Consider the following 14428-nt stretch of genomic DNA (forward strand, 5'->3'; position numbering starts at 1 on the left):
CGGGGGGAGTCAAGGGCGGGGTGGTGGTGGAGGGAGGGGGGGTGTAAAGAGGTGGGGTGGGCCTCACTCTGCTGCTTCAATTGCGAGCCTGTATTGGGCCAGCTGTTGATTCACAGCTCCTGTTTTTTTTTTTGTTTTTTTTTTTTTAGCCACCACAACAAACAGAGGCCACACAAGGGCCGGCCGGCCAACAGTGCCGAGCGGGCAGTGTGGGACACTGGCAAGCTCTGATGCCCAAGCCCCCCCCCCCCCCGAACTTAAAAACAACAACAACAACAACAACAAAAAAGCCTCAGTGATCAATTTCTTCACTGTGACTACAGAAACAGAGCCATCTCTATTGGAGCATAAGAATGCATCCTTGTCTCTCCATCTCTTCCTATCGCTACACTCCGGCTTCTTGCTTCTGCGCGGCTCCCCTCACCTCTCCCTCATCCTCCTCATTTCACCTGCTTCCTCCGGAACAAATCAGCAGCTGTCTCGGACTCGGTCTGAGCGAGTGCGCCGGCTATAAAACACACCGCCGTTCTCTGGCTGCGGTCGTTTGTCTGGCTGCTAATTCAGAAGGAAGACGACAACTTCCTCAGGCGGGCCTCCGTGTCCAGGATTCACAACAAGGTACTAGAAGTACGGGCAGAAATCATGAGCGATGGGCCTCTCAGAAAACTCCCACCAACCCCTGTTTCATCGCTCACTGCGGTGCACTTGACCACATTTCAAACAGGCCCAGACCCACGTCGCTCTGAGTGACCGAAGGGGCGTCTGCTCCCGCAGAACAGAAGGTCCCATTCAGCGACGTGCCGCGCTCTGCAAACGTTGCCTCTGCCAAGACAAGAAATTAGTATTGCGCCGCAAAGCCGGTCCTATCTGCCAGAGAGAGGGACCTGTTAGTAGCAACATGGCATTAGCAGGTGGCAAACAGACCTTGGAGAGGCGGCGGGCCTATAAATAAAGCTCATCAGCACAGGAAAACAAACACTGGCTGAACCGGCACGGTCTTTGCATTCTAGTTACAGTCCGCACTCGCAGATTCACTGAGGATCACCGTTCAGCCATGTGGTCACACGTAACATCTGGTGCAAATGCTCGATCCTGACTGTGTGTGTGTGTGTGTGTGTGTGTGTGTGTGTGTGTGTGTGTGTGTGTGTGTGTGTGTGTGTGTGTGTGTTCCAAACAAGCAGGCTGAGACAACTTGAGGTGCAGGTGTCAGTACATCTCTCAATTCCAACAACAAAAGGCAGAATATGACGGGTGGCAGAGCCGCCTTGCAGCAGATCTTTGTCAGATATGCACAATTCATATGACTTAACCAATTCCAAAAGCGCATTTAGTCCTGCACACTCCTTATCTAAACTCAGATCCAGAGCCTACACTGAGCTTTCCTTTTTGCTTACATATTTTGGTCTTTACACTTGAAGCAAACCTCTGTCTTTTCCTGCTTAGGCTAGGAGCAAGGTGACCATATTTTTGGTTTGAACACAGCCTGAGACTTCAGCAGTGAGGTGAAACTCTGAGGAGCAACCTGCTGGTGAGTGAGGAGAGCAGGGTCAGTCTCAAATGAGCATAACTCTTGGTTGCTTTTAGAGGATCACCACAACCATGAGTAATTTCACTTCTGATATTCCAGCATCTTGAGTTCAATGTGGTTGATTTTTGTTCTATTAGTCAAAATGGGATTTGAGGAAAGTGCATGTCAGAAAGTGCTGTGCGTAAAGAGTAAAGAAACCTACCAAAGTATTCCTTCTTCATGTGCATCTCCAGCTCCTTCTCCAGCTCCAGGGTGAGCGCCTCCAGCCGCTTCTCGGCCTGGCTCGGCCCGCTCTCCCGGCTGGGGGTCACCTGGTAAGGCAGCTTGAACCTCTGACCCGAGGGCGCAGCTTTCGAGGACATCCCGTAGCTGAACTCCACCGTGTGGCCGGCCTGCTGCTGCGGCTCGGGCACGGTGGACAGCCCCTGGAGGTGGATGCGGCTTTGGATCCCGTTGGAGTCTCCGAACTCCTGCAGCAGCGTGTCCTCGTGCAGGCTGCTGCCCAGCATGGACGAGCGGGGCGAGGGCAGCTGCAGGTCCGGGTAGGTGCTCATCGAGCCCCGCGAGCTGCGGGAGCTCCTGGAGCTGTGGCTGGAGATGCTGGAGCGCGGGCTCACCACGCAGTTGGCGGCGGTGCCCGGTCTCGCGCCGCCGCCGCCGCCGTCCTGGCTGCAGATGCTGGAGCGGGGGCTGGCCAGCGGCGCCGCGTGCAGGATGGCCCCTTCCAGGTCGTGGTTGACCACGGGCCCGTACCGGGAGTCGGAGTAGCTGGACCTCGGGCTGGTGGTGAAGGAGTACTGGCTGGCCGTGCTGGACCGGGGGCTGATGTGCCGCTGGTCGTAGCCCATGCTGATGCCGCTCGTGCGGTTGCTGCTGGGCTTGCTGCAGCAGTCGCAGCTGTTGAGGCTGGTCCTGGGGCTGGAGTGCTTGCTCGTGTCGCTGGCGGTGCTTGCATAGCTGGATCTGGGGCTGAGGACGCTGCTGCCCTCGCAGTGGACCAGACTCGACCTGGGGCTGGTGTAGCGGTCCTGGCCCGGCACCACCAGGCTGCTCCGCGGGCTGCTGATGCTCGACCTGGGGCTGGCGTGCTTGCTCTGCTCCTGGGAGGACAGGGAGGACGCCAGGCTGGACCGCGGGCTGGTGGCGTTGTACCTCCCGTCGTGGTTGCTGGTGATGCAGACGCTGTTGCACCTGTTGCCGGGCAGAGCCGCCGGTTTGTTGAGGGGCACGCCGTCGAAGGTGGAGCCGGTGCTGTACCTGTGGCCCTGCACCTCCAGAGAGTACCTCCTGTGCCTCTCGGAGGCGCCCGTGTAGCACGGCAGGGCCACCTCGGATTTGGTGCAGCAGCCCTCCTCGGTGTAACCCGCGTCCCGCTGCGGGGCGCAGAAGTCCACCGGCACCGTGCGGGCGCAGTTGACCGGGCGCACCGGAGCCGCGCTGTACACTTTATTCCCAGACGTGAAATTCTCCACGGTGTGATGCTGCTGGTGGAGCACGGAGGTGCCATTCATCGGCTTAGTTTTGTGCTCCGCGACCGCCGGCGCAGAAAAGTCCAGATCGGGGCTGATCACCAAGTCTCTCCGCGCGCCGTACATCCCGTCTTTGTAGGCATCGTACAGGGAGAGGTCCTCCATCAGTTGAGTGGCCCGGAGCCCCAGATCCTCCTGGTAGTGCTCCATGCTGTGCTCCCGAGGCGAGAAACAAGTTGCGAGTGGTGCTGCGCTCCGCGACCCAAACTAGCGAGCGCCGCGGAGCACTAATTGCATTTCACATGGAAATCAAAACAAAACGCCGCCGCACCGCCGCCGCTCGCTCATTCACTCGCGAAACCGCAAACGCGCCGACAAACCCTCCCGGGCGAGCCGCATCGTCTTCCCCAGCTTCCCCCGCTCCGGCGAAAAAACAAACTCTTTCTCACAGTTTCAGCCGACGGGGATACGTTTGTCAACTTCAGTTTTTGTTAAGTTGAAAGGTCTTTACAGTCAATGGCGCGCTGCGCGGAGGAATTTCTCCTTGTTGGTTTTTCCTCTAGATTTATCTTTCCGCGCCCGTGCGAGAATCCAAAGTAGTCTGGATAATCGCGCACGCGGAGATTATCTTTTGTGTGCGGGTCCGAGCGCGCCGGGAGGGCGAAACTCGGAATAAAACGCCGTTTTGCGCAGGGGACTCGTTCGCGTAAAAGGAATGCGGGGAGGGAGACGGGATGCGCTGCGCCTCTCTGGAATGTGGTTAATGCTGCAGAGAAACAATGATTGCGACCAACTCAGCAAGGGGCTGCCGGGCTCTGAAGAGAATAGTTTAGAGAGAAGAGGACGTCTGCATTCATCCCAGGCAGACTCAAATACCACACTAAGCACGCCTCACCTGGTCTCACTGCTTTTACACCGGGAACAAACTGCGGAGGATGGCCGCTGGAGAGGGCGAAGACATTTAAAACTCCACTTTTTACGCCAGCCTTTAAAGTCTGGTACAAGAGAGGAGGATGTTTCCTGATAACCACAGTTAAAAACTGTATGGTGCATTTTAACAATGAGCAAGATTACTGCAGCATCTAATAATGAAGAAGAAGCAAGTTTTTAACATGAATATACGTATATTGGGTTTTGGAATGCAAAATGTGGAAAAACATGAAGAAAATAAAAGCTACATGAATATAATTCACGATCCAAAAAAATTAAGGTCATGTTCGAAGTTGCACTATACCTGTTTAATGTTGTAACCCAAAGGTCATTTTTTAAGTCTTTTCCAATTAAAGATGCTGTGTAGCCAATTTGAGTAATGCCACTTTTATTCAGTAGGTGGCAGTTGAGAGTCTTAGACTTTATGTATTAATTACCAAAAGTTCCTGCCTGTTGTGTTTGTGATTCTCTTTTCTCAAAGTAAGTGGAGACAGGATGATGGATTTATCCAACGACACAGACTGAAGCTAGCTAAAGAGTGGTAACTTTCACCTAACTCCTAAAACACACAGTGGAATCAAATGAAACTACATGCTGTTGTGTTCTCTTGTGTTACCAGATAGTTTTTTTATTTATATATTAAGTACAAATTGGGCTTTCATTACAATGTAACTACTTGAAAAATATTCTAAAATTCTGATGACAAAATTCTTGTGTGCAGACAAACTCTATGTTGATATCGAGGGAGTGTATGTTTGATTTGGCAAAATCAATGATCAGAACCCAAAATGCAAATCTGACTCATCTGGTTTTATTCCTTTCTTGAATTACAGTCATATAAAAACAGCACTGAAACAGTTTTTAAATGCATCTTTTTCTACAACCTTTTCAAAAATACCAAGAAATAAAAAAAGAATGATCTGTGAAAATTTCAAGCCATCCTTTATTTTCATCAGTAACTGTACTCCATGCAAAACAATTGCAAGGGTTAAGACTGTCATAACACGTCTGAGGTATACTATGAGTTTATTCCAGGCCTATTGATCAGTTTTGATCAAGAGCAAATTAGCTCATCATTCATTTCTTTATTTGTATCATTCAAAGGCTGACAACAGAGGGAGCCTGGTGTCAAATTACAAGCCCTCAACACAACGTGCTAAGATGTTTTTAGACTTTCCCAAGACCGCGTTTCTGGAAGTTGGCTGGTCAGAACAAAGTTTAGTGTCATTGTAGCACAGAGACACCATCCCAAAGTAAAACAAATAAAAAATCATGTGAGTATGATAAAATGCTACTGTAGTTTCTGAAGACAAAACCCTGGAGTTTTGCCAACAAAAGGTCCCCAATTACATTAATTTTTTGTAAAAAATTGTTTTTACAAAACTAGTTTTGAACAAGGACATATTTTTTTTTAAAAATTGCCCCGTTAAGGCATTTGTCTGTAAACGGTTGTCAGATGCATGCACCAGTTGCACAGCACCAAGTCATAGTTCCAGGTGAGACATCCAGTATGTTTGACATTTCTGGATATAGCTCAATGATAATTTAGCTTCAGCTACTATTCAGCTGCCAACCACTGGCAAAAAAGACATTGCCACAGCAGCAAATGCAGAAACAACGAGGAAGTTCAGCAATAATCTACTGATGAAGGCACTCTGACATTTCTTGCCGTGGCCTCTGCTTCTGAACCACTGGACAACCTCATCCAGGTTGTGCTCCTCAGGCCGGTAACCGAGTTCAGCCTTAGCTTTTGCCATGCTGAAGTAATGTGTCACGCCGGTCTTATACACCTCTGTGCGAGTCAGCAGCGGCTGGAAGTTGTAAACGGGCCCGATGAGGTGGTGAACCATCTCTGTGAGGAAGGCAAAGAAGTAAATGAGGGTGACAGGAAGGCGTAGTTTAGGGAAAGGATAGCCCAGGCCCTCTACCAGGGGTCTGAAGAACTCGAAGTTGTTGACCGGCCTGCCATCTGAGATGAAGTAGGCCTGGCCGGCTGAGAGGTGCTGCTTCTCCTCGGTCAGGGCCTCCGCTGCCAGCTGGTGTGCCGACACCAGATTGTCCACATGGACAAATTCAACCAGGCTGCTGGGGTCACCATACACAAACCTAAAGATCCCCTTCTCTATGTATCCCACTATTCTGGGCAGGTGCCGCTGCTCCCCGGGGCCGTAGATACCGGCCGGACGCAGGGCGCAGGTCCTCAGGACCCCAGAGCGGTCCTTCAGGGCTGTCCCGTTGGCTTTCAGTACTGCCATCTCCGCCAGGGACTTGGTCCTGGAGTAGTGGTCCGGGTGGAGGTGTAGAGGTAGATAAGGGAGGCTCTCGTCACCGTTCTCGATCACCTGGCCTCCGAAGACCACGTTGAAGGTGCTGGTGTAAACCAGCCTGGGCACTCCGTGCTCAACGCAGGCCTGCAGGACGTTCTGTGTGCCCCGAACGTTGACCGCCTCGATCAGGTCCCGCTTCAGCTGCTCCCTGCCGGACATGCCGTAGGAAGCAATGTGGAAGACACAGTCCACACCTCTGACGGCTTCCTCGACCTGTGCATAGTCCCGTATGTCGCCTCGCACACACACAATGTCTTCAGGAACCTCGTGGCTTGGAGCCACAGTGTCGAACAGAATGACTCTGGCTCCTTGTCGGTGCAGACACTGAGCAAGGCTGAAAGGTAAACCAGTAATTATTAACAACTTGCACTAAAACAAGCATCCACAAAATCAATAAATAAATTGGTACACGTGCATTTATTTATTCATCAGATATATTGTACAATAAATATCTGTCAAAGCTTCACCATAAAATAAATAGTACAACACTGCCACCTTGTGGTGATACACCGTGCATGCACGGTCAACGATATTTTTTCGTTACCGTGAAGCAAACATTAAATTGATTAAACCATGAGAAATTGTGCTTACCGATACCCAAAATATCCACAGCCTCCAGTTATTAGGAATATCTCTCTCCGGGGGCTTTCCATTGTGTCAGGTTGATTCTGGGAGGGTCCGGGTCATGAAAACATAGAAAAACAATTAAAATCCAAAGAAAAACAAACACAAAAGCGCGCTCGAGGACGCGAAAAGCATTACATTTCCACACAAACCCAGACCATCTGCGATACTACGCCTTTAAAACTATGTAACAGAGCCGGATCAGAGTGCAGAAAGCTGCAGACACTTTGGATTAAACACACCAGGAAAGCTCATCGGTCCCGTCCTGACTCCAACACAGACAGCCGCCGAATATCGCTCCCTGTTTTACTGTAAAACACACAGGAGAACGAGAAAGACCGGACCGGACAGCCACCGAGCACCGCCTGCCTCTGTACTGTGTGTGAAATTACACAATTTCTTCTTATTCTTTCGGGTTTGCAGGCGGGTTACAACCAGAGCTGTGGTGCAGTACTGCCACCTGCTACATGGGAGCTGCATGCAGTGCAGGGCTCGTCTACAACTTCACCTACAACAATTAAATTAAATTAAATTAAATTAAATTAAATTAAATTAAATTAAATTAAATTAAATTAATGTAGTTGTTTCATTTTATTTTTCAGTGTGTACATATAGGCAGATTGACAATAATCATAGGCAAATATGTTACAGTAATCACGTTCTTTGATTAAATAAAACTATAGATGAGTGAAATAAGGAGAAGTAATCACATTCAGCTGATTTAAAGTGAAGTGAAACAGGGTAGGTTGTAAAATGTATTCAGTACAAGAGTAGTAATCATAATAAAGCTTAATTTACATAAACATCTTCCTCCAACTCTTTAAAGCTATCTGAAAGCTTAAACATTGGCCATCTCACAAGACAATAAAGCCTGGTACATACTACAGCATTTTTTCCAATCTTCCCCAATTCAGAGACAACACACTTATATTTTGCATCTGCAAATGAATGTTTCTAGATAATTTCCGAGTTTTTATTTGTAAAACAAGCTTTGCCATGCTGTACAAAAAATCTGCACCAAAAAAAAAATCAACTTTGTGAATGTGTAGAAAAGGATTTGCATGACTGTAGAATGCATTTGCATTTGTGAAAAGAAATAGAAGTTCCTAATAAGTTTGTTTTTCAGTAGTGAACTAATACACACCTTCAGCCCCATGACTTAACTAGTGCTGCTGCAAATGTGTTTACCAGTCAACTAGTAGATATCCTACTTTTACTCGTAGACTAGTAAATATGTTGTGTCCATCTAGTTCAGGAGCATAGCTTAAAAAAAGCTTGAACTCGTTAAGTAGAGAGCATATTGGTGTTCACTAGTGAACTAGTAAGCATTTTTGGCCATCAATATTTAATATTATGCAGTTGTATGCACTAGTTTTACTGATGACCTTAATTCATTATTGACTAGTTAACATAATCAGAGTTTTTGCAGCTCTCTAGTGAACTAGTATATTTTTACTTTTGATATCTTGGAAGCATAAATACTTTCCATCCAGTCCTCCACCTGAGTCAACTGGTCCAGAGTTGGAAAGCAGAAAAAAACTCAGAGATATGTCTACAGCAAGTCGCTTAAGAGGAATACCACCAAGAATAACAGTTTGAGTTTGCCCTCCCCTCATCAGACAATGTATGCAATTGTTGAAATAAATTTGTCAGTCACTATAAATCCTGCTTGACGTTTGATACGTGTGGTTCATTGCAGCTGTAAGTGTTTTAAGTCCTCACTATCACTATCACCAGGAATTCACTCTGTTGTGTGTTGTAGACTTAATTCACCACTGACTCAAAATTTTAAAGAGAAGTTTTACAATAATTGAAACTACGGAAGAGCTTTGAATTTAAACATGAAAGATTTTCTTTCATGCAGTTGTATGCACTAGTTTTACTGGGTGCAAAGTATAGGAAACCAAAGAAGCAATCCTAAAAATGACTACAATCTCAGCATGAAGCCTATTTTAATAATACCCTTTGGTATAACATCCAGCAAAACTGAAAAAAAAGGAAAAGAAAAAAAAGAAAAAGAAATCTCTCCTACCTGTTGCTCTATGCTTGTTTTTAAAGCTCACCCTGACAACATGGCTTCAAAGTCAAATTTGAAAGCTTTTATGACAACAACTAACACCAATGTCTGAGCTGGGGTCTTTGTGTTCCTTTCCTTTTTTTTTATTAATCAATTTTTTTTTTACCTTTTCATTTGGTGGTTTGGTCAGCCAGTTTTGGCCCACAGGACCTATGTTTGACACCCGTGGTCTAACAGGGGAATATGGGTTTATTTAAACACAGTTCTCTGCTCTGTTTTCTGTGTAAATGTTTTGATTGCATGGGTGTGGAATCTGTTTCCTCCTCATAGTGGAAAAAAACCCCTCATCTAATGAAGGAAGAAAATGCAAGATTGGAAATAATAAAGGCATAAAAGTAAAAGTGATTTTAAAAAAAGTGTCAATTAATAATAATAAAAAAGTCAGATGTAAATAAAGTACAGAAATATATAATTTGGAGTGGAGATAAGACAATGTGAAAATAAACTAATACATATGGCATAACAATTAATAAGAAAATAAATTTAAAAATCACCAAATACTTAACTAAATTGATTTTTTTTTTAAACTAAGCATTGAAATTAGAGCTACAGGAACATCAAGCTTGCTCGAGTCATTAGTGGAACTGAGACCATAACATGCAATTATGATCATTCATGGTTATGTTATGAATAATTGTTGATGCACTTGAAATGCTATCAATTAAGAGACTCAGTTCTGAAGTACATTACCACAAAATCCAATATATGGTAGATATTGCAGAACGTTAACCATATATCATAGCATATATCATATATGGTACAATTCATAGTTCTTGTGATATTGTATCACAGTGAAGAGTCAGAACCTAAATAATTTTCCTTATTGAAAAAGGTGCCAGACTTGATCAAATCCTGCTTTTTTAATTTTTTCATAATTACTCAGTTTCTTGCCACCTCTGATTAAACCTTACACTGGAATGTATGAAGCTATTTTTGTTGGTAATAGTGTCGATTCTTTCTCACATCTTAGATATGGTTATAGTGTGTATTATATTATTTTTACAAGACTGTGTCCTTCATCGCTCCAAATTCTTCAGACTCCACTGCAGTCTGTGGATTTAGGGCAAAAATACGGTCAGAATTCAGCATCTTCCTTTAATTTGCAGCAACAATACCACCGGCCGCCTCTTGCTTTGCCTGATTGGACTGACTAAATTGCGCCCTCTGGTGGTGGTTGTTGTCCTCTGCACCGCCGTGCGACGTAATACCGCGCTGCGTCGCACGTGTCAGTTGTGCAACAGCTCAGAGCAGCGGGACACTTCTCCAGCGGTGAGTCTCTTTAAAGCCTGTTCAAGATCAATCGATTGACCAAGTTCAGGATGCAGCAGACTAACTGTCAGCAGAGGGATGCAGGAAAGGATGTTTTCAGACTTTTTCATCGATGAATCCAGGTGTTGGGTGACTTTTGCATTATGTAAGGTTGCGTGCCGTGTTTGAAAACTTAAAGGAAATTATTTTAATTCACATTTTCTCTGGTTAATTTAGGCAGATTTAGACAGATGTCACATTTTAAAAACCCGTAGCCGCCCTGACGGGCACGCATTTGTATATTTTTCTTGTTTATGCCCTTGTTTCATGAACATGTCAGATCCCGCGGCTGCACGCGCTCATGTTATCTTTGATAGGACATAAACATCTGCATTGTGATAAGTCACAGCGGGGGACGGGGGACGGAGCTCCACCTTCATTAAGCTCAGTGACCTCACATGTACTTAAACGCACTGGCATCTAAAACAACTCATCTCGACCTGAATGATGTGATAACTTTCTAAAACAGAAAAAATTAAAATTAAAATTAGAACCCAGGGCACCAACACAAAAAATCCCACATCTGGCTGATCTAGCAGCAAGTGGCAAATGGTATTACAGATTCTTTGAGGGACCCGGCATCATTCATTCAGGACAAAAAGTTCTAAATTGCTGTGATCCCATGCGTGAAAACTCACATCCCGGCCCTCCACAAACATTCCAACAATGTTTTCCTGTGGTGGAGTCCAAAGAACATCAAGGGATTCACGACACTGCCTGCTGATGAAGTACAGTTTATTGATTTTACCTTTCACTTCATTTAAATGTTGGCTGCAATCCCCATTAACGATCCATACTACTATAAAGAGATTTTTCGATTTAGAACCTTTTTTCCCTCACCGTCAGATGGGACAGTTCTCACTAATTGTGGTGCCTAAAGTTCCAGCTATGTTTTCTCTCTCTACATGCTGACAGGACTTCTGACAACATGTTGTCTTACTATTTGCGTGAATTTGCCTGCAAAGTTTACAAGACTTTGGCTGAACTTAGCTGTTCAAAAAATGTATCTTAACAACTTCCATGCAATTTTATAACCGTTTAACCCTGAGTGGCAAAAGTGACAGCCCTACTTGAAAATGCTTTCACTTTGAGTTAAGGAAAGCTGTTTGAAATATGTAAAATTTTGTATGGGTTTGGATTGACCCTGATTTTCATTGATCCATTAGTGTGACTTGTCTTTGAACTACATTCTGGTGTGTCTTACTTTCTACAGTCAAGATGAATCTGGAGGAATACTTCAAGAGGATCAGTTTTCAAGGCTCCTATGAAGCCCTGGATCTGCCCACACTGAAGCTGATCCACAAACGGCACGTCATGTCGATCCCTTTTGAAAACCTCAGCATTCACTGCGGGGAGAGAATCAGCACAGACGTCCGGGTAATCTATGATAAGATAGTGAGGGGCCGTCGTGGAGGTTGGTGCATGGAGAACAACTTCCTGTTCGGCTGGGCGCTGAGAGAAATGGGCTTCGACACGATAACACTGAGTTCCAGGGTTTACAACAGTTTTCTCCAAGACTTTGGTCCACTGGATTCTCATCTCATCAATAAAGTCATTATTGATGGGAAGGCTTATTTGACAGATGTGAGCTTTGGGGTGTCGTCTCAAGTGTGGGAGCCTCTGGAGCTCATCTCTGGAAAGGACCAACCCCAGGCAGCCGGAATCTTCCGTCTTATGGACAGAGGAGACATGTGGACGCTGGAGAAGACTGGAAGGAAACCAGAACTTCTCAATCCAGAATTTGCAAATTCGGGCTTAATCAACAGGAAGCCAACAAAGCTGATTTACTGCTTCACGATGGAGCCGCGCCAGGCCGATTATTTCCTAGAGGTAAATGGCAAGCTCCAAACCGATCCAACCTGCCTGTTCACCAATAAATCCATCTGCTCTCTGCAGACAGCCACAGGGTTCAAGGCCCTGATCGGCTGGACCTACAGCGAGGTGACCTTCAAGCCTGAGGAGGGCGTTGATGTGTTTAGCATGAGGGACATCACAGAGGAGGAGATAGAGGAGGTTCTGAGGGAACAGTTCAATGTGGTCCTGCAGAACAAACTGAAGATCGTGGCCAACAGGTCATGGTACACCCTCTGAGAGCCAGCGGCTGTACCGCGTACTGTGATATAGTCACAATTATATCAGAACATAATATTTAAAACTTGACTACGTAATTATGCTTTTTAAAACAATTTCATTCTGTGACGCCTTTTGTAACTCTGCTTTTGAAAAGTGCCAAATAATTAAAATGATAATACAGTAATGTTATAACCTTATATTTATTATATGTGATACAATTGTTTCCATCTCTGTCGATATTGTCACAACTTTATGGAAATGTAACTTCGGCGTAATTCTAGAAATATATAAATACATATATAAAATAGAACAAAGATTGTATTTTTCAAGAATTTCGCCAAATTCCACGTAAACGTGAGTCTGATGAAAATGTTTTACCCTGCTTTTCTTGAATCTGTCCTTTGTTTCTCTGCCGTTTGTTGGCACGGCAACCTCACCAACAAAGAGAAGAACGTTCTTGTGAAGAAAGGGGTGAAATTCAACAGAGATCTTAAAAACTCAGCTGAAAAAAAAGCTAAGTTCATTTGAATCAATCAAACTCATGCTCTTAATCCAGAATACAAACTGCAAGCATACAAATTCTCCTCCGCGCTGCTCTAGATGCCACAGTGAGGAGGAAGTAATGGTGGTCACTGCTACCTGGTTTTTACCTGAGTGCTGCTCGAAAGTTTATATATATTTACTCATTTATTGAGTGTATATCTGATGGCCTTTCTGTATTCCATGTTTTGTTTTGGGTATTTTGCTCTTGAGCTGCACTTTCCACATTTTACACTTACGATAAGCTCCTGCTCACACTCTGCATATTTATATGTCTTATGTTGTTTGAATGTGATCTTTTGTTTGCTGTAGGGCTGTCACTGTAACGCATTAATTAGATGAATTAATCACACTGCAAATTAACACTTTATAAAATCAAATCTAAGTTTAATTATAGCACACGATTAAGTACAATTCAATGCAAATTTAATTGCGAGTTGCCCTATTTAGAGGCATGTAGAGGCTTTTAGTATTGATTATGAATTTCTGTATTGAGTTAGCTTTAGCATTTTAGAATTTTTTTACTCTATATTTTTACTGCATTTTTGAATAATGCACCAGCAAACAAATTGGTTTGCTGGGATGTGCTTGACCATTTTCTTCTTTTGAATTTCAACAATGAAACACACTGAAAGTGTTATTTGAGTTGCTTGATTGGGCTTAGAATTTATTTTAGACAAGGTGCCCTGGCTTGGGTTTCATTCATCATCAATAAAAATGTGGATTTCCAATCTTCTCTTCTCAGTATTTTCATTTGACGAGTCATACACTAATATTCTGCAACATCCTGGAATTCAAATTCTCTATTTGGGGACCTAAAGCAGATATGAGAGGAAAATGTGATTAATTAGATTCAGTAATTAAAAATCTTGTAATTAATTAGATTAACTTTTTGATTGTCTGACAGTACTAGTTTGCTGCAAATCAAATTGCCCTTCAAGGGACAAATTAATGAAGTGAAGTAAATATCTCACATTACATTTCTTTTTTACTGCTAATTTATTTCAGCCTTGTTGTTTACATTTTAAACTGTTCATGGGTTTGACGTGGCTCATCAGATCAGTCACTGTAACTAATTAATTAATTGTAATTAATTCTGCAATGATCATCATGATTAAAGAAATGATCAACTAATTCAAAGGTTTTCAGGTTTCAGAAATGTTTTAAGCCCCACCCCTTTTTAGTTTGGCATCCCAATGAAACTTTAGGGTTCGAGGCTTTTGCTGAAACCAGTTGAATTTAGGCAGACATTAATTGTTATAAGCTTTTGATGTGAGTGCATCACATTGTGACTTCCCTTTTACACACAGGATGAATTTAGAGGAGCACTTTAAAAGAATCAGTTTTCATCACTCATGTGATCCACCGGGTCTTGCAAATCTGAAACTGATCCACAAACAGCACAGATCTAGAAACATAATTAAGAATAATTCATATCTCACTCTTTAAATATAAAAAAAAGAAACAAACTGTCATTATATCATGACCTGACATGACTCTTTCAGTCACTGGGGTCATTCAGAGGTTGGCTTAGAGTCCAAGCAAGTCAAAG

At 44.2% G+C, this 14428-nt stretch overlaps 3 protein-coding genes across 4 annotated transcripts in view; 1 reads left to right on the forward strand and 2 right to left on the reverse strand.

Annotated features, from left to right (window-relative positions):
* Positions 1 to 3812, reverse strand: part of wtip (WT1 interacting protein) — a 34817-nt gene extending 31005 nt beyond the window's left edge. The window contains exon 1 of the mRNA XM_030089335.1: positions 1731 to 3812. Coding sequence (XP_029945195.1) covers positions 1731 to 3207 — 1477 coding nt within the window. The 5' untranslated portion in view covers positions 3208 to 3812. The remainder of the gene's footprint in view (positions 1 to 1730) is intronic.
* Positions 3813 to 4630: 818 nt separating this feature from the next.
* On the reverse strand, positions 4631 to 7249 carry sdr42e1 (short chain dehydrogenase/reductase family 42E, member 1). Of its 2 annotated transcripts, XM_030099330.1 has the most exons (3): positions 7121 to 7249; positions 6846 to 6922; positions 4631 to 6588 (listed from the first exon to the last, which is right to left on the reverse strand). In XM_030099330.1, exons 2-3 carry the CDS (start codon positions 6905 to 6907, stop codon positions 5490 to 5492), a joined length of 1161 nt encoding a protein of 386 aa, XP_029955190.1. In that variant the 5' UTR covers positions 6908 to 6922; positions 7121 to 7249; the 3' UTR covers positions 4631 to 5489. The 2 variants fall into 2 exon arrangements, with proteins under 2 accessions (XP_029955190.1, XP_029955200.1); XM_030099340.1 differs by lacking the exon at positions 7121 to 7249 and having other exon boundaries at positions 6846 to 7101.
* A 2888-nt stretch (positions 7250 to 10137) lies between these two features.
* LOC115393321 (arylamine N-acetyltransferase, pineal gland isozyme NAT-10-like) lies at positions 10138 to 13701 on the forward strand. Its single transcript, XM_030098254.1, has 2 exons — positions 10138 to 10224; positions 11477 to 13701. The coding sequence occupies exon 2, from the start codon at positions 11482 to 11484 to the stop codon at positions 12352 to 12354; it is 873 nt and encodes a 290-aa protein (XP_029954114.1). The 5' UTR covers positions 10138 to 10224; positions 11477 to 11481; the 3' UTR covers positions 12355 to 13701.
* The last annotated feature ends 727 nt before the right edge of the window (positions 13702 to 14428 follow it).

The sequence above is a fragment of the Salarias fasciatus genome, chromosome 1, assembly GCF_902148845.1.
Source record: "Salarias fasciatus chromosome 1, fSalaFa1.1, whole genome shotgun sequence".
Taxonomy (NCBI): domain Eukaryota; kingdom Metazoa; phylum Chordata; class Actinopteri; order Blenniiformes; family Blenniidae; genus Salarias; species Salarias fasciatus.

Bases quoted from the DNA above. Each gene is read 5' to 3' on its own strand.
- sdr42e1 (XM_030099330.1), bottom strand. From the start codon at position 6,907: ATGGAAAGCCCCCGGAGAGAGATATTCCTAATAACTGGAGGCTGTGGA. The intron at 6,589-6,845 runs GTAAGCACAATT...TTTACCTTTCAG, and splicing joins TGTGGATATTTTGGGTATCG to CCTTGCTCAGTGTCTGCACC.
- LOC115393321 (XM_030098254.1), top strand. From the start codon at position 11,482: ATGAATCTGGAGGAATACTTCAAGAGGATCAGTTTTCAAGGCTCCTAT.